Source organism: Lithobates pipiens, unplaced genomic scaffold (genome assembly GCF_037356315.1).
Source record: "Lithobates pipiens isolate NorthernLeopardFrog02 unplaced genomic scaffold, aLitPip1_a1.2 Scaffold_16, whole genome shotgun sequence".
NCBI lineage: Eukaryota > Metazoa > Chordata > Amphibia > Anura > Ranidae > Lithobates > Lithobates pipiens.
Window position 1 is genome coordinate 400,971,105 of NW_027507748.1, and position 18,541 is coordinate 400,989,645.

At 41.2% G+C, this 18,541-nt stretch overlaps 1 protein-coding gene across 1 annotated transcript in view; it reads left to right on the plus strand.

Annotated features, from left to right (window-relative positions):
* Positions 1 to 18,541, plus strand: part of NIPSNAP2 (nipsnap homolog 2) — a 47,661-nt gene that overhangs the window by 19,876 nt on the left and 9,244 nt on the right. Inside the window, exons 5-9 of the mRNA XM_077482332.1 lie at positions 5,072 to 5,142; positions 6,251 to 6,391; positions 7,939 to 7,970; positions 10,384 to 10,478; positions 13,935 to 14,018. Coding sequence (XP_077338458.1) covers positions 5,072 to 5,142; positions 6,251 to 6,391; positions 7,939 to 7,970; positions 10,384 to 10,478; positions 13,935 to 14,018 — 423 coding nt within the window. The remainder of the gene's footprint in view (positions 1 to 5,071; positions 5,143 to 6,250; positions 6,392 to 7,938; positions 7,971 to 10,383; positions 10,479 to 13,934; positions 14,019 to 18,541) is intronic.

The following is an 18,541-nucleotide window of genomic DNA, read 5'->3' on the forward strand; positions in this document are numbered from 1 at the left end:
AGTGTCGCTAGGTAGCTAGTTATTTTTTTAGGTTCACCGCCAGGTTTTTATAGCGCTAGGTACCCCAATATACTACCCAATAATGGTTTTAACCCCCTGATTGCCCCTAGTTAACCCTTTCACCAGCGATCACAGTATAAGTGTCACTGGTGACGCTGGTTAGCCAGTTAGTTATTTAGGTTCCCCGTCAGGTTTTTATATAGCGCCAGGGACCCCCATATACTACCTAATAAAAATTTGAGCCCCCTGATTGCCCCTAGTTAACTCTTTCACCACTGATCACTGTATAAGTGTTACGAGTGACTCTGGTTAGTTTGCTTTTTATAGCATCAGGGCACCCACCATTTATTACCCAATAAAGGTTTAACCCCCTGATCACCCGGCGGGTGATATCAATTAGGTTTTAGGGTCAGGGTCTGCGTCGCCCCAGGCAGCGCTAGGTTAGTGCCAGTACCGCTAACACCCACACGCAAAGCATAAACCTCCCGTAGTGGTATAGAATCTGAACAGATCAATATCTGATCTGATCAGATCTATACTAGCGTCCCCAGCAGTTTAGGGTTCAAAAAAAACGCATTGTTAGCGGGATCAGCCCAGATACCTGCTAGCCCCTGCGTTTTGCCCCTCTGCCCAGCCCACCCAAGTGCAGTATCGATCGATCACTGTCACTTACAAAACACTAAACACATAACTGCAGCGTTCGCAGAGTCAGGCCTGATCCCTGCGGTCGCTAAGTTTTTTTTGGTAGCATTTTATATTTAAATCTGGAAGGCAGTGCTTGGTTTTCGGGGTCCCGTACGTGGCTAGGCTCCCAAAAAGTCCCCCACATGTGGTATCCCCGTACTCAGCAGAATTTATTTTGGGGTGTAATTTGACTTATGCCCATAGCATGTGTGAGCAATATATCATTTAGTGACAACTTTGTGCAAAAAAAAAAAAAAGTTTGTAATATTCCCGCAACTTGTGGCAAAATATAAAATATTCCATGGACTCAACATGCCTCTCAGTAAATAGCTTGGGGTGTCTACTTTCCAAAATTGGGTCATTTTGGGGGGTTTTGTGCTATTTTGGCATTTTATGGCCTTCGAAACTGTGATAGGTAGTGAGGAGTGAAATCAAAAATTTGCACCCTTAGAAATCCTGAAGGTGGTGATTGGTTTTCGGGGTGCCGTGCACGACTAGACTCCGAAAAAGTCCCACACGTGGTATCTCCATACTCGGGAGAAGTAGTGGAATATATTTTGGGGTGCAATTCCACATATAACCATGGCATGTGTGAGCAATATATCATTTAGTGACAACTTTTTGTAAATTTTTTTTTTTTTTTTTTTGTCGTTATTCAATCCCTTAGGACAAAAAAATAAATATTCAATGGGCTCAACATACCCATCAGCAATTTCCTTGGGGTATCTACTTTCCAAAATGGGGTCATTTGTGGGGGGGGGGGGGTTTGTACTGCCCTGCCATTTTAGCACCTCAAGAAATTAGATAGGCAGTCATAAATTAAAAGCTGTGTAAATTCCAGAAAATGTACTCTAGTTTGTAGACGCTATAACTTTTGCGCAAACCAAAAAATATACGCTTATTGACATTTTTTTTTACTAAAGACATGTGGCTGAATACATTTTGCCCTCAATGTATGACTAAAATTTTGTTTATTCGATTTTTCTTATAACAAAAAGAAGAAAATATCTTTTTTTTTCAAAATTTTCACTCTTTTTCCATTTATATTGCAAAAAATAAAAATCGCAGAGGCAATCAAATACCATCAAAAGAAAGCTCTATTTGTAGGAAGAAAAGGACGCAAATTTCGTTTGGGTGCAATATTGCACGACCGCGCAATTACCAGTTAAAGCAGCGCAGTGCGAAATTGGAAAAAGACCTCTGGTCCTTAAGGTGTTTATTGGTCCGGGGCTGAAGTGGTTAAAGGCCCGTACACACGTCCAGAAAATCTGAAGATAAATTTCGTCCAATGAACGATCTGCTGATTTTCTGATAGTTGCTATGCTGTTTTTAACAGCCGATTATGACTTTTCGGCAGACAAAAACTGGATGTGCATGCTTGAAAATCTTTGTCTGATGTTACCACAACCTCCGATTTTCATTAGTACGGTTTTCTAAAAAAAAAATTTTATATATATATATATCTAATGTATTTTTTTATTAAGAGCAAGACTAGGCATGCCCAGAAATGTATACATACAAAACAATTCAATACATTACGTCACTTCTGACGTTGAATTCTGTCATCAGAAAATTTTCTAATGGTGAGTACCCTCTTCACTTTCGATTTGAGACTAGCATCAAACAAAATTCCTCCAATAATCTGAACGTGTGTACAAGGCTTCAGAGTTTAAATTTGTATGCAATCAGGCAGGCCCTTGCACTAAATGGTTTTGGTAAATCTGAAGACAAAAATATGCAGAAAATATAATAGTATGTATGAGGTCTTACTGCGGAAAACCTTTTTTCCTCTGGAACTAAACACTCTGGGGGTTATTTACGAAAGGCAAATTCACTTTGCACTGCAAGTGCACTTGCTGTAAATCTGAGGGGGACATGCAAGGAAAATAAAAAAACATTTTTGCTTGTACATGATTGGATGATAAAATCAGCAGAACTTCCCCTAATTTCAGAGCTTCCCCTCAGATCTACAGTGATCTATAGTGACTGCACTTACAAGTGCACTTGCCGTGCATAGTGGATTTCCCTTTAGTAAATCAACCCCTCTGTCTCTCTATGCCCAAGTCCATAACTTAGACCCCATAAACACGATACAACTTTTGTTGTCAGGTTTCCTTTAGATTTACCAAAACCATGTAGTGCAAGGACCTACCTGATTACATACAAATGAAAACTCTTAAGGTTTGACCTCCATATTATATTATGATGTTTTGGCACGTCCGAAGAAGCTTTAGACACCAAAACCTTCCAAACTTGCGCTCAAGTCCTCCTTACAATGAGGAAACGCCCCACTTCACAGAGTTCGGGGATGTCTGTAAAGCCTTGTACACACGGACAAATTATTGCATGAATTTTCATCAGTTTTTTTTTTTTTATTGAATGCTAGTCTCAAATCGAAAGTGAAGAGTGTACTCACCATCAGAAAATTTTCAGATGACGGAATTCAATGTTAGAAGTGATGTGTTCTTTCATTTCTGAGCATGCCTAGTCTTTTCAGATTTTTTTTTTTTTGTCAGCAAACCATACTAATGAAAAAAAAAAATCAGACGTTGTGGTCACATTTTGGAGCCTGTACATCCAGTTTTTGTCTGACCAAAATTTGTAACGATCAGAAAATCAGCAGATTGTTCATCGGACATCAACTGACCATGTGTACAGGCTTTTAGCCTTTCGAAAACGCCTGAACCAAAGCCTATTGGACCTCCATGCTGCCCTGGCAATTGCCTCCCTTTTTCTGGGAGACTGACCTCAGTGGACGTCAAGATGCCCACTTGCATGTCCCCATCTTCCCTGTGCATCAATGCTTACTGCATTTTGCTCAGGGCATCCAACATTACTAGTATGTAGCCCTTCTCTTTGGGTTATCCAATGCGCCTCAAGTTTTCACCAAGGTGCTGGCTCCTTTTCTAGCTTTTCTGTCTCACAGGGCATTATATTTGGGGATACCTAGCTGACCTCTCACTGAGGGAACAGTTAACATAGATTTTATCAGTCAATGTCCACCAAGCTGTTCAGACTCGCAAAAGATTTGTTTGGATCATGAACCTTCAGAAGTCAGCACTGGAGCCTACCCGTTGCTTTGCGTGCCTATTTCTCCTTCTAGATACTGCCACAGGAGAAACTAGGTTAGGAATCCGCAGTCTAAAAGCCATCTTACACTCTGCTTTTGCAGCAGAGTCCTGGGTCTGATGGCAGCCCTCTTGAGGCAGGCAGTCCCCTTCACCCAATCCAGACCATTGTAATTCTAAATTCTGGCTATGTGGGACAAATGTTTACAATCGCTGAACAGTTACGTGCCTGACGCCCAAGACCAAACTATCCCTGGCTTGGTGGCTTATAAACCCTTTGAGTCAGGAAAATCCTTCTTCTCATTGGTTTAAAGGATCCAGCCATCTGGTCAGTTGTCTTTTTCTGCTGTTCTAAAAGTTTTAATAGATGTTTAGGCCTCTGCTGATGTAAGCTTTGGAACCAAGATTCTTCAGTAAGCTCTGAGCCACAAGTTTTACTCTGTTGTTTGTGGGCATGTTAGTGTGTTGTTTCCTGTGGTGCCCACCACTCATTTGTATTGCTTTGGGACATTGCAGTCTCAGAATTCTATGTGACTCATGTGTCCCTTAATTAACAATTAATAAAAAAGGACGTTCAACTCTTTTTCCTTCAGCTCATTAGGGGTCACAAGTCCCACCCCTCTGTCTTATTATCACTCCTACTGCTGCCTTGCCACAAAATGGAAGCATGATTGGGGTGATAGGGTTTATTCTACTTGCTCAACAGGTTTTCTTTCCTAGTGTCTAACTCTCCTGAAGGTGACTGCATAACCCATTGTCTCAGAATGCCTTCTGGCCCTGTGTCCCTTTTTTAAAGTAGCATTCTAGTCAAATCCTAACTATGCCTAAATCTACTCCCACCCCTATTCTAAGCCTATTCTAACTACCCTGTGAAAAAAAATGTCTATACTTATGAAATTCTGAGGGCACTTTGTTCCAGTCACATGAATGGTTCTCAGTGTAGAGCAGGGAGAGTCAAAAACAGATACCCCGTGTGCTTACTAGTAAGTTAGTTTTTATGGAGCAATAGGGCACATTGCCATGCATTGGTTTGGTGCAGTGCTATTCGTTCTGTATAACACCTTGACATGCGTTGCAGCATTCCACAGCGCATGGTAAGACACTGGCGCATTGTAGTGTTCTTTACGGAAAATAGTACACACCAAATACATTCTAAAACTGTTCAATGAAATAACATTTTAAAACTCTTAAAGTTCTCAGTAATTGATAAAGTGGGTAAATGTTACTTCTGCCTTTTTTGTTTTATTTTTTTTATATGATTTTATAATCCCTGAAAGAATGAATGGTGCACAGACTTTCATTACTTTGTTACATTGCAGTTCACCTGTGGAGGTATGAGGGCGGATATCCAGCATTGACAGAGGTGATGAGTAAACTGAGAAAAAACAAGGTAAGCCTTCCCTCTAGTCAATACTATATGGTGAAAGTTATTGAGATTACTTCTCTTTTAGGTTAAGTTCTTCTTCTTCCTCGGGTATTTGTGTGTAATTTTAGTCATATAGCCCTTGCTTTCTACAGTGCTGAAACAATCAGTAACTGTAAATGTATGGGATAAAAAGATTCACAACAAATAACATAGATATGCTGACATTTGATGAATAACAGGGCTTATGTATGTTAAAAAAAAAAGAAGGAATCTTTAGTTTACCAGATCATTTCCCAGAGGTAGCTTACAGCACACCTAAAATGGGTGCAGACTGTGGCCAGCATGGTATAGCTGGCAACATAAGGTGCCAGAGCATACCTCAATTTTGATATTTTCACTTCCAGTGCTGTAAGAGCTCAAACTTAGTAACAGAGGGATATGCCTCCTTCCACAAGACAGCTTTGGTGGTTGACCACCCTATCACCAGGACAGATCATTGTTATTGGCGTGGCTTGCCAAGGCCTATGGCAGGATCCCCTGTAAAAAGTCGTTTTCACTGGAACCTCAGGTAACTTTTAGGGAAGGTTAGTGAGCTGTCGCAATAAATATATGCTATGGCACCTTAAGGTGTCCTCTATGCAGCGCTGCGCCTAAAGCAATATTGCAAGCACCCAGTACAAGTGTACGCAATTAACATAGACTCCTTTTGTATACTACAGTGACCATTTTTTTTTTATTATTCCATTTTGTCCTTGCTACATTTCTTTAATGATCTCATTAAAATATTATGGATACCATTGTAAGCTCTTCTGAGCAGGGCCCTCTTAATCCTCTGATATTTTATTGTACTTTAACTGTATTGTCTCCCTAGTTTATATTGTAGTGCTGCGTAAACTGTTGGTGCTATATAAATCCTGTATTATACTAATAATACCAGATTTGAGAAAAAAAAAATACATGGCAGTGCCCATTTCAGATGTCAGCTGGTCTTTTCTAGAGCTGGCTAAATTTAAGTGAGAACCTGACTTATCAGTAAATTACATTATTTGCTTAGTGATGCCTCCATTTTTATTGGATGCCCTTTTCTTGCTGTTATTTACATCTTCATTTTGTGATCTCTCTTCTTTCAAAGGAGTTCACAGAGTTTCGCAAAGAACGGGGCAACATGTTGCTGTCTCGTAAAAATCAGCTGCTTCTGGAGTTCAGCTTCTGGAATGAACCTGTCCCAAGGCAAGGGCCCAACATATATGAGCTGAGGTCCTACCAACTGAGGGTAGGTTGTTTTCATTATGAAAATACATGAATAGTCCATGGTTTTACATGTAGTAATAATACTGTGTCTGCAGACAAATTTGTCTACTTTTTGGATTTGGGAAACCTACTTGTGCACCAATACTGGGATTTTGCTGTATCTGCTAGAAAGTTGGTGGGCCGAGAGAATAATAGATTTCATAGCAATAGTTGTGCTTCAGTTGTAGCATGAGAGCTGTAACTAATAAACGTAATTGTGATGCCAGGATACCTTTACTTTTAATGTCCAGACACTTAAAATTCGAATTTCACACCATACTAAAACTCCACTGTTGGGTAGTATCTAATATATTCGTAAACACATCAGGGTTCAGTTCTGCAGTTTTAGCTCCTTTGACTACTTGGTAGGTATCCTCCAATGTGTTCTTTACCATCTTCTTCAGTTCTATCTTAAAACTAGACCAGGCCAAACTTTAAAATCTTATTGTCTTACAAGCATCTTGGTGACAGTTGAGTTCTGTACCCTAAACAGGATCTCTCTAAAGTTTGAGGAAATGTGAGTTTCAAACTCCCTTTTAAAGAGGAAGTAAACTCTCCCACTCTGATGTTTCTCTTCATTTAGTCCATTATAATAAGTAATTATCAGACTATAGCCACTGTAATCCAGCCCAAATCGCATATTACTTACTGTTTAAAGAAACTTGAAAAAACTTGTTTCCAGGGGTTAGGCAGCACCATCTTAAGTATTGTTTTCTGAGTCCACAGTAGAGTGTATTTCCGCCCTTACATTGAGCACTTCCTGTACTGTTAATCAAGCCTCCTTCTCAATCCAATGTTTCTATGGCAACCCTGATTCCCTGTTCATAGCTGACTTGTTTTATTTCATAGTATTTACTTGTGCCGATGTCTGTTTCCCTTTGTCAGTCTTATCAGCTTCAGCTGATAAGACTGTAGAAATGGCCAAGTTTACACTGCATGTCATGTCACATGGTGTGTAGGAGGAAGCTCTGAATGATTCTGAAGTCTCCTGGGAGTTCAGTGATGTGCTGTAGGAAGTCCTGATAACAGATAGATAAGCACATAGAGAGTGTGCCGTAAATCAGGGGAGATCTGGGCATGCTCAGTGACTTCATTCTAAAGAACAAAAAACATTACAACAATACTAAGCAAGTAAGGAGATATCTACAAGCAGTGTTCATTAGGGTTTTTTATGCTGATTTACATGGGACAAAGTTGTGGGGGAGAGTTTACAACCACTTTAAGTATGATATCTAGAATGCTGTGATTGCTAATGTAATTCAGCATAATGTAATTGCACTGAATAAGGTAAGATAAAATTTAATGAAATAAAAATAAAATACTGTGAGGTTAGCAGTTACCAGTAGCAGAACCTGAAGATAGCCTGGGGCATAGCAGATTGTAGTAATTTTCTGGAACCTGCATCTGGCTGCACCTATGTAACACGTTTTTTAATTTTAAATAAAACCGATGTAGCTAGGTTACATTGTTAGCTCTATCGTTCATACATTTCCATTGTGCTACATGGGACATGCTTTTTTTCTCTTCCAGCCTGGAACCATGATTGAATGGGGAAATCACTGGTAAGGACACAACCTGTTAGACTTGTATTCGTTTATCACTTAAGTATAAGGCCTCATGCACACTGGGTGTTTGCCCAGCTCTTCTTAATGCCTTTTCTCCTGGCAGGAGAAAGGCAGCTCTTAAAAAAACACGCAGAAAGCTGTGTTTTACAAAAGCATTTAGGTGCATAAAGCTTTTGGGTATTTATTTCATTGGCTAGAATATTTATTCTGGCCATTGAAATGAATGAATTCTTAAGTGCTAAACACCTTTAGGCACGTTTATACGCATTGGGTGTGTTTTCTACTCAAATGCTTCTCTCCTGAACACGCAAATCATGTGTTTGTTTTTTGTTTTTGTTGTTTTTTGTTTGTTTTTTTTTCTACCTCTAAATGCCTGTAAATGCATGGAGTCACATAGGCTAACATAGAGGGGTGTTTAGAGACAGGAGAAAAAAAGGCAAATTCTCTTTTGAATCTTTTGATACTCGGTGTGCATGAGGCCTGAGGCAGTTTTTTAAAAGAGAAAAATTGAAGATAGTATCCTTTTAATCCTTAACCTAGCTAGTAGTAAGAAATGATATGGGTTTTCATTCAGATGCGCTTGTAAAAGTTTTAGATAAACTTTTACATTTTTATTTCGGATAGAGTATGGAAGGGTTAAAACCCATCAGGTTTTTATTTTATTTATTTTTTAATTGCTAGCTGTGTGCTATTCGGGAGATTTCACGTCTGTTCCTGTCCTAGAGACTCAACCACTAAAAGCAAATCTCTTGTTGACTGACTGTCTCTCTTAAGCAGGGATCTCAAACTTGGCCCTCCAGCTGTTGCGAAACTACAAGTCCCATGAGGCATTGCAAGGCTGACCATTACAAGCATCACTCCCACAGGCAGAGGCATGATGGGACTTGTAGTTTCACAACAGCTGGAGGGCCACCAGTTTGAGACCCCTGCTCTTAAGCCTTGTACACACGATCGGATTTTCTGCCGGGAATTGTGTGATGACAGACTGTTGGTCGAAAAGCTGACCGTTTGTACGCTCCATCAGACAATTGTTGTCAGACTTTCCGCCAACAAATGTTGGATGGCAAGATTATAAATTTTCCGCGGACAATTGTCTGTTGTGGGATTTTCTTATTGTGTATACCAAAGTCCATCACACAAGTCCAAAGTACAAACACATGCTCGGAATCCGTGCTCACCAAACACGATATTAGCAGAAGGTGCCCAAAGGGTGGCGCTCAAGAGCTGAAATTCCACGTAGTACGTCACTACGTTCGTGTTTGGCCAACAATTGTGTACCGTTTGTATGCAAGACAAGTTCATGGCACACTCTTTGGACAAAAGTCTGATGCTTCGTCTGTGGAATATCCGATCATGTGTACGAGGTTTAGACTTTATCACTGCAAGTGCACCCAACTCGGGGCATCTTTCTATTCTTGTTCCAGTGAAAAGTTTAGAAATTTCCACCACTTCCAGTCCTGATGACAGTAGTTACTATGACAGATTTAGAGCATAAGGTAGCGATAAATCCAGCAAAAAATGTTAAACGCATCCCCACTTGTTCCAAAAATGTAAAAAAAAAAAGGTTTAGGCTTTAGAGCAGCTTTACGTTTGTTCTTTTTGAGGAATTCTTACCCACTGGTGCCTATTCAAAGCCCCCAATGGCTAAATATATCAGTGGATGAATCTCCATTTTTTTTTTTTTTTTTTTTTTAGTAATGACATGACTTGTTGATACAAAAAGAGCAAGTTTTGACAAAACACAAAATATTGTAAGGTGCAATGTCCATTCCACATTACAAACTGGAGCAGGGTGGAGATTTGCATCTTCTCAAATATTAAGAACTCAAATATTATTTACTTTTAAATGTAAGATTCTTTTCAGAGTTTTGAAAGTGGCTTGGTAGAGTAATGAACCTATACTGAAAGTAAAAAGAATCCTCTATAATGCAAACAAATGAACTATTCCTCTGGGTTTGCAGATTTGGGTCTTTTAGTTCTATACTTCATCTGTTGAAATCATGCGTGTGATTGATTTATTTATTTTTCTCCCAGTTATGTTGGCATTTGTGTTAATGGTTTGCTTGCACCTTTCTGTGTAATTTTTTTATTTTTTTTGAGTGAGTTCATTTCACAGCATAGCAAATCAATCGCAGGCCCCTTTTGAGGGTTCCTAAATCCAATAGAGAGATTAGCAAACGGTGTCCTATTCTGTTCGCTTGGAAGATTCACTTTAAATGTTGAGTTCTGACACTTTGCAGAGCTTTAAATTAACCCTTTATTCAGAACTGAATTTAATACACTGCAGTGAATGTAACTGCTCTTAATCTGAACATGGTTACAGGTAAGAGCCATTTATGCATGCAGGCTTGAATAATGTAGTTGTATATTTAACGGTTATAATTTCACCTGCATTTTTCTTTCTTTGCAGGGCTCGAGCCATAAGGTATCGACAGGATGGCAGTGAAGCTGTGGCTGGCTTTTTCTCACAGATTGGACAATTATATATGGTCCATCACTTATGGGGTAAAGATGTTTTCCATAAAAGTACAACTAAAGGCTTCTTTATGGTAGCCTATACAATTTCAGTGACTGTGGAGCACAAACCCCATAAAGTAAAATACTTTACCTCCCAGGACTGAGCCAAATTTCACTCCAAGACACTACAGTTCACATTTGAAGGGTTCTAATAACACAGCATTAGACAGCAATAAAAACTTGACCGAGACTCGAGCACCACCCCTGTCAGTAGTAAATTGTCTGTCTGAACCCTGTAACTGATCCATCTACAGGACAGCTTGTTTTTTTTTTAAAGACAACAGACGTACTGGCCAGATCACCAGGTGAAAAATTAAAGCCTAAAAAAAAGAAAACAAATGCAGCTATCGCATCTAAGAATTGTTAAAGCGGAGGTCCACCCTAAAATGGACCTCCGCTCATCGGAATCCCCCCCCCCTCCGGCGCCACAATCGGCACCTTTCAGGGGGGAGGGGGGTGCAGTTACCTGGATAATCCAGGTAACTGCACCCACTTCCGGGCTAGCTCTCTGCGGAACGGGCCGTACGTTACGCCCCGTTCCGCAAGCGCCCGCCCCCTTCAGCAAGTGCCCCGCTGCCTGCTGGGAAACACACAGCTCCCAGAGGCAGCGGGGACCGTCCGGATTGCGCCGCGCGGCTCGCGCATGCGCAGTAGGGAACCGGGAAATGAAGCCGAAAGGCTCCATTTCCTGATTCCCATACCCAAGATGGCGGCGGGACCCGGCAGCCAAGCGAGCGATCGGCTTCGGGTGCCGACATCGCGGGTGTGCTGGACAGGTAAGTGTCACTATTTAAAAGTCAGCAGCTGCAGTATTTGTAGCTGCTGGCTTTTAATTAAAAAAAAAAAAACGCGGAGTCCCGGTGGACTCCCGCTTTAAGCTGCAAAATAAAAAATGTTTGCTTTTGCGTTAATGACCTCTCTAAGTCCATAAATTCCTTTTCTATAGAATTAATGTATGATTTGAACTGCAATATGTGCACTTTGGTGACCATTACTCTTTAATGAGGCATCAGTGGTCTAAAAGGAGGGGGGGACAAGGAGTAACGGCAGTGTGTGAAAGCAATCGGCTGCACAGCCGCTGCATTTCTTGCAGCTTACAGATTTACACACATTAACTGCAGCTGACAGGAATTTGTGTAAACACACATCCTCAAATCTGCCAGCATAGTTTCCACATACCGTATATACTCGAGTATAGGCCGACCCGAGTATAAGCCGAGGCCCCCAATTTACCCCCAAAAAACTGGAAAACTTATTGACTCGTGTATAAGCCGAGGGTGAGACATGGCTGTCCATCCCTGTGTGTCCGTCCATCCCTGTGTGTGTGTCCGTCCATCCATCCCTGTGTGTGTGTCCATCCATCCATCCCTGTGTGTGTGTCCATCCATCCATCCATCCCTGTGTGTGTGTGTGTGTGTGTGTGTGTGTGTGTATCCATCCATCCATCCATCCATCCCTGTGTGTGTGTGTGTGTGTGTGTGTGTGTGTGTGTGTGTGTATCCATCCATCCATCCCTGTGTGTGTGTGTGTGTGTGTGTGTATCCATCCATCCATCCATCCATCCCTGTGTGTGTGTGTGTGTGTGTGTGTGTGTGTCCGTGCAGCCTTGTGTGTGTGTCCAGCCTACCTGTGTCCCAAGCCTCCGTCCCGAGCCGCCGTCGTCCCGAGCCTCCTCCGTCCCGTGCCGTGCCTCCCCCGTGCCGTGCCTCCTCCGTCCCGTGTCTCCTCCGTCCCGTGTCTCCTCCGTCCCGTGTCTCCTCCGTCCCGTCCCGTGCCGTGCCTCCCCCGTGCCGTGCCTCCTCCGTCCCGTGTCTCCTCCGTCCCGTGCCGTGCCGTGCCTCCTCCGTCCCGTGCCGATGGATCGCCGCTCTTCTCGGCGGCCATTCTACAATTCAAAATTCCGCCTCCGCCTGTGATAGGCGGAACACTCAATTTCCCAGCAGCCTGTGTTCCGCCTATCACAGACATCCTCTCATACTCGTCCGTAGTATGAGAATGAGCGGATGTCCGTGATAGGCGGAACACTGACTGCTGGGAAATTCAGTGTTCCGCCTATCACAGGCGGAGGCGGAGAAGGAGGCGCGGCTTTTGAAAATTAATGTCCGCCGTCTGTCTGCTCGATACGCTGATCGAGCAGTCAGACAGCGGCGACTCGAGTATAAGCCGAGGGGGCACTTTCAGCCTCAAAAAAGAGGCTGAAAATCTCGGCTTATACTCGAGTATATACGGTAAGTTGCCATAAAAGAGTTAAAGCATGATGTTACCAGTGATTTTAGCCATTTGATAACACATTGCATTCAAAGGATCTGTATCTAAATACTGTCTTTTCTATGCTTTAACTGTACCTTTTATTTCAAAAACAAGGCATATAATTTGGTAGATGTTGGCTTCATTTTTAGCTGAGATTGCGACGTTCTCCTCAGTATAAGCCAAATGCACTGTGCAAGAGGGTGCATCTGTCTAACATTGCCTAATGGAGAATGATGGCCATGTGAGACCACCCTGCCCATTGGTACACATCTTCCAAACAGTCACATTGATTCATAGGAGCACACATCACCTTTTAATGTTACATGTAGTCTACCAGCTTTTTACTGTGGCTTAAAATGCTCCATTATAGCTAGACAAGGCAACCCATGTCTGCCTGATGCCATATCATTGTTTTCTGTTGCATCAAGACTGTAAATATGTCCAAATGTGCCAGCAAATTGAAACTTTGTGTTTGGTTTTTTGGCCCTACTTGATCAGTGGTTAAATGTGTTGGTATAAAAGCAGAGAAGAAGGCGTTTCTAAGTGCAGTAATAAACACTTTAATGACAAGGAAGTGTTAAGAACCCTTAGAAGATGGAAGTGAAAACGGGCATATCCATGAATCCATAACATCCAGCAGGATTCCTCCTTGGAGTAAAGACAGCGGCAGGTGGAGGTTCCAGCCGACCAGCGGTGGTAAACTCTGTCTCTGATCCAAGATGGAGAGCCGTGCTGTCAGGACCAGCATGGAATCCAGGCAACCAGTATTGATGTCAGAGTGGGCGGGACATGTTTCGGAGCATGTCCAGTTACTCCTCCTTTTAAACCAATCTTGGTTTGATAGAACCAGGCATCCCGCTGGATGTTATGGATTCATTGATATGCCTGTTTACACTTCCATCTTGTAAGTGTTTGTAGCCCTTCCTTGTCATTAAAGTGTTTATTACTGCACTTAGAAGTGAATTCTTTTCTGCTTTGTTTTTTCTATAGAGTGCGCTTCCCTCTTTTGAAGTGCTGCTGTGGTGCATTAAACACCTTTAAAGAGCCAATCATGTACTGTTCGTTAAAGTCTCCTTGGTATCCAGAGCGCCCTGTTCTCCACACGCCTTAAATTTTAATGTAATCGTTCAGTTAGTTTTTTTTTAGAACATGGTTGCAGTTGTGTTCTTACCTGCTGCTATAATTTCTTTCTAGCTTACAAAGATTTGCAGAGCAGGGATGACATTAGAAATTCAGCCTGGCAGAAAGATGGCTGGGATGAATGTGTCTACTATACAGGTAAGATGACGAAAGATTCACTCCTTCAGTGAACTTTAAACATACTGTAATATTTCCATATTTCAGAATGGAAAAGATGTGCCTTGGTTAATGGTTGTAGTCTCATACCCAGAAAGACTGCTCCTTTGTATTTATGACTGCTTTTTTGACTGTGAACTGGCAAGAGCATCTTTAGTATAGCTTTTTCTGGCTGGTACAGACTAGAGCTGCAACTAACGATTAATTTGTCTGTCGACTAATCTATCGATTATTTTTTCGATTAGTCAACGACTATCCGATTATTTTTTTATTATTTTTTTAATGAATCTAGTGTGTTCTTTTTGTGATTAGATAATAATCATTTGGATAACTTTACAAAAAAATGATACGTACAACTTCTAAATATAATATTTCAACTTTTATTACATTTTTTCCAAAAAGTACTTCAATGTGGTAAAGTTTTTACAGTATAAAAAAGTGCCAAAAATAAAATGTAAACAACACTTTAGCATCAGGCACGAATAATGGTTATGCCATTGCCATTAATTCAGAGCCTGAAGCATTAAAAAAAATGCCATATAAAATGCTACAAAAGCACTGCTGCTCTGCACTGCTGCTCATGCTCAACACTGTGTAGTGTGTACAAAACACATGAAAGACATAATATACCAAAATAAAGTGCCCAAAAATAAAAAGGTAATGCTTTAGGGCATGAGGCATGAAAATTCCATATAAATTCTGCCTAACACTTTGCAAAAGATGCATTCTGAAGGCATTGTGTGTTACCTTACTACTCAACCACACATAATGCCTTCAGAATGCATCTTTTGCAAAGTGTTAGGCAGAATTTATATGGCATTATGCCTCTTGACCTAAAGTGTTATTGTTTAACACCACAAAAATGCTGGTCAACATACAATAACACTATGTATTGTAATCATCTTTGATTGAATTAAATACATAGTGTTATTGTAGAGAGTGCTGATTGAGCAGTATTTATGTGTCGTGTTACTTTAATTCTAATGCAAAACATACCTGAGGAGGTAACATAATTTTCAAGAAGGAGGCGGAGCCATATCCACAAAAGCACTGCTGCTCGTGTCTGAACTGCTGCTCAACACTGTGTTTGCAAAAAAAACACAAGTGGCAAAAAATACAAGGTAACGCTTTAGGGCATGAGGCATGAAAATGTCATATAAATTCTGCCTAACACTTTGCAAAAGATGCATTCAGAAGGCATTGTGCAACAATGTGTGGTACTAACTAACCTTACTACTCAACCGCACATAATGCCTTCAGATCAGAATGACATATTTTGCAAAGTGTTAGGCAGAATTTATATGGCATTATGCCTCTTGACCAAAAGTGTTGTTGTTTAACACCACAAAAATGCTGGTCAACATACAATAACACTATGTAATTGTAATCATTGATGATTGAATACATAGTGTTATTGTAGAGTCAGAGTGCTGATTGAGCAGTATTTTTGTGGTGTGTTACTTTAATTGTAATGTAAAACATACCTGAGGAGGTAACATAGTTTTCAAGAAGGAGCCATATCCAACAAAAGCACTGCTGCTCTGAGTCTGAAGTCTGAACTGCTGCTCAACACTGTGTGCAAAAACACAAGTTCCCAAAAATAAAACGTAACGCTTTAGGGCATGAGGCATGAAAATGCCATATAAATTCTGCCTAACACTTTGCAAAAGATGAATTCAGAAGGCATTGTGCTGGGTAACCTTACCTTACTACTCCTCAACCACACATGCCTTCAGAATGCATCTTTTGCAAAGTGTTAGGCAGAATTTATATGGCATTATGCCTCTTGACCTAAAGTGTTGTTTAACACCACAAAAATGCTGGTCAACATACAATAACACTATGTAATTGTAATCATTGATGATTGAATATATAGTGTTATTGTAGAGTCAGAGTGCTGATTGAGCAGTATTTTTGTGGTGTGTTACTTTTAATTGTAATGTAAAACATACCTGAGGAGGTAATAGTTTTCAAGGAAGGAAGCAAGGAGGAACCAAGCCCACCAAAAGCACTGCTCAACGCTGTGGCTGTGCAAAAATATGGCCAATACAACACTGAAGGCAGCCATGAGCCATCTCAACATAAATACACTAATACAGCCCAACAAGAACACAACACAGTCATGACAAGTGCAAAAGGTTGGGGGCCTGTGTTACTTCCTCCATTACAATGCTATATTTTAGCATTGCAATGGAGGAAGGTTAGCATATCAACATGCTCTGATGTTAGGCTTGCTCTTTTTTTAGTCACAATGTTGCCAGCAACTGAGAAAAGCCTTTCAGATGGGGTTGATGTTGCAGGCACAGACAAGTAACTCTTTGCCAGCATGGCCAAGATGGGAAACCTCTTTTCATTTTCCTTCCACCATTTCAGCGGATTTTCTTCCTTTAGAATAGCCTGCTCACTGAAATACATGTGTATCTCATTCCGCACAACTTCACTGTGGGTTTCTTGATCTTGGATGTGACCAGTGTCATCCTCGCCATTACTGTGGTGGTCATCTGAATCTGAAGAACCGAGCAAAGTGTCTAACAGAGACACTTGCCTCTTCTCAGAAAATTTCATGTCTGCACTGGTTGACCGTTGTTCCTCACATCGATGTTGCGTTTGCTCTTCCTCGTATCTTCTTTTCACTTCAAGAGCAAGAGCTTGGACCTTGAGGTGAACTTTTAAACTGTCCTCTGCTGGCAGGAATTTTAGTTTGCGGAATCTGGGGTCCAGGGCTGCTGCAATAAGACATATATATTTTCTCCACCATCATCTCTGAATTTAGTTTCCCGCTCCCATCTTGATGTCATCTCCTGTGCAGCAACACTTTGGAAAGCTTTAACTGCTGCTGTCTCGCAAATTGTGCTCTGTATGGATTTCTGGAGGCCCTTTACCAGAGGAGGTAGAGCAGAAGCAGTCACATAGGACTCTCCACTCAAGAAAACAGTAGCACACTCAAATGGCTTCAGGACTTGTTCCACTTCCTCAAGTAAGCTCCACTGATCATGTTTTAAATCTAGGAAGCGCTTCCCTCGTGGTGTGACATCAGGATCGGAAAGAGTTGCAGTCACAGGCCACCTCTGTTCAAGCAGGCGGCTGATCATGTGTAAAGTACTGTTCCATCTTACGGATACATCATTTTATTAGTGTGTGCTCAGGGGTACCCATTTGTTGCTGCTTTGCTTTAAGCTTTGTAGTGGCCAGCTCACTTTTTTTAAAATGTTCCACAAGGCACTTTGCAGCCCTCAGGGTCTTGCTGATCTGGGGATCCCTCAGGGCATGGTTGACAACTAACTGCAATGTATGACCAGCACACCTGAGAGAAGAGATGCCATGCTTTTCTTCCAAAATACGCAGAGCAGCGACCACATTTGCAGCGTTATCATGGACAACTACATTTACATTGGCCATGGATATCTCAAACTTTTCAGCTGCTTTTTCCACCCAGTTAGCAATGTTTTCAGCTGTATGCCGATCTTCAAGTGGCATAGTGGTCAGATTGTACGATGTAAGATTCCAGTCTTCATTGATGAAGTGGCATGTGACACCCAAGTATGCCTCTGTGGCAATGCTGGTCCATGCGTCTGTGGTGAGTGCTATTTTTGATTTCACATCTTTGAGTAATGCTTTCAATCTTTCAAAATTCTCCTCATATTTCTTCTCCATCAGCTTAGTGAAATGGGACCTGGAGGGAAGTGTGTATCCTGGGTAAAACGTGTTGATCATCTCACGAAATCCTTGACCGTCTACAATGGAAATTGGTCTCATATCTTTTACAATCATGTTGAGTATGCTATTGGTATATGCAACGGCCATTTGGGGTGAGCAAACAGTGACATCCTTTTTATGGAAGAAGAACTCCTGTACACAGCTTTGCCTCTTCCTGAAAAAAAAAAAAAGACACAATAATAATTAACATTTAGGAACCTGAACCAAGTTTAACCAACATGAATGCTCAATGCTGCTTTTAATGTACTTGTACTGCATATTTAAAAGAGGGCACGGGTAGTGTAGTAAATGTCTGTCTGCAATTAAATTAATATTATATTGTTGCTGCTCAGTGTATTGGAAGAAAAGCATGGCATCTCTTCTCTCAGCTCATACATTGCAAGAAGTTGTCAAACCATGCCCTGAGGGATCCCCAGATCAGCAAGACGGCTGCAGTGCAAAAAGTGCCTTGTGAATGTGAAACATTAAAAAAAAACATGAGATGGCCACTAAAAAGAAATTAGCAAAGCAGCACAGCAACAAATACCCCTGGCCCCTGAGCATGCACTAATAATGATGTATCTTACTAGCAGTAGCAGCATGAGCAATAATATATTAATAAATATTGACCACAAATTACTCCCAAAATGAACAAAATACTACTAAGTAAGTACTTACAAAGATGGCTCGTCCGTTTGAGGCCGTAGTGCGCCAGGATGTTTTCTTCTGAGGTGCTCGTGCATCGCAGTAGTGCTGCCGTGGTACGCCAGTTCGGTTTTGCAGAGGGAACAAAGGACCATTTTATCTGG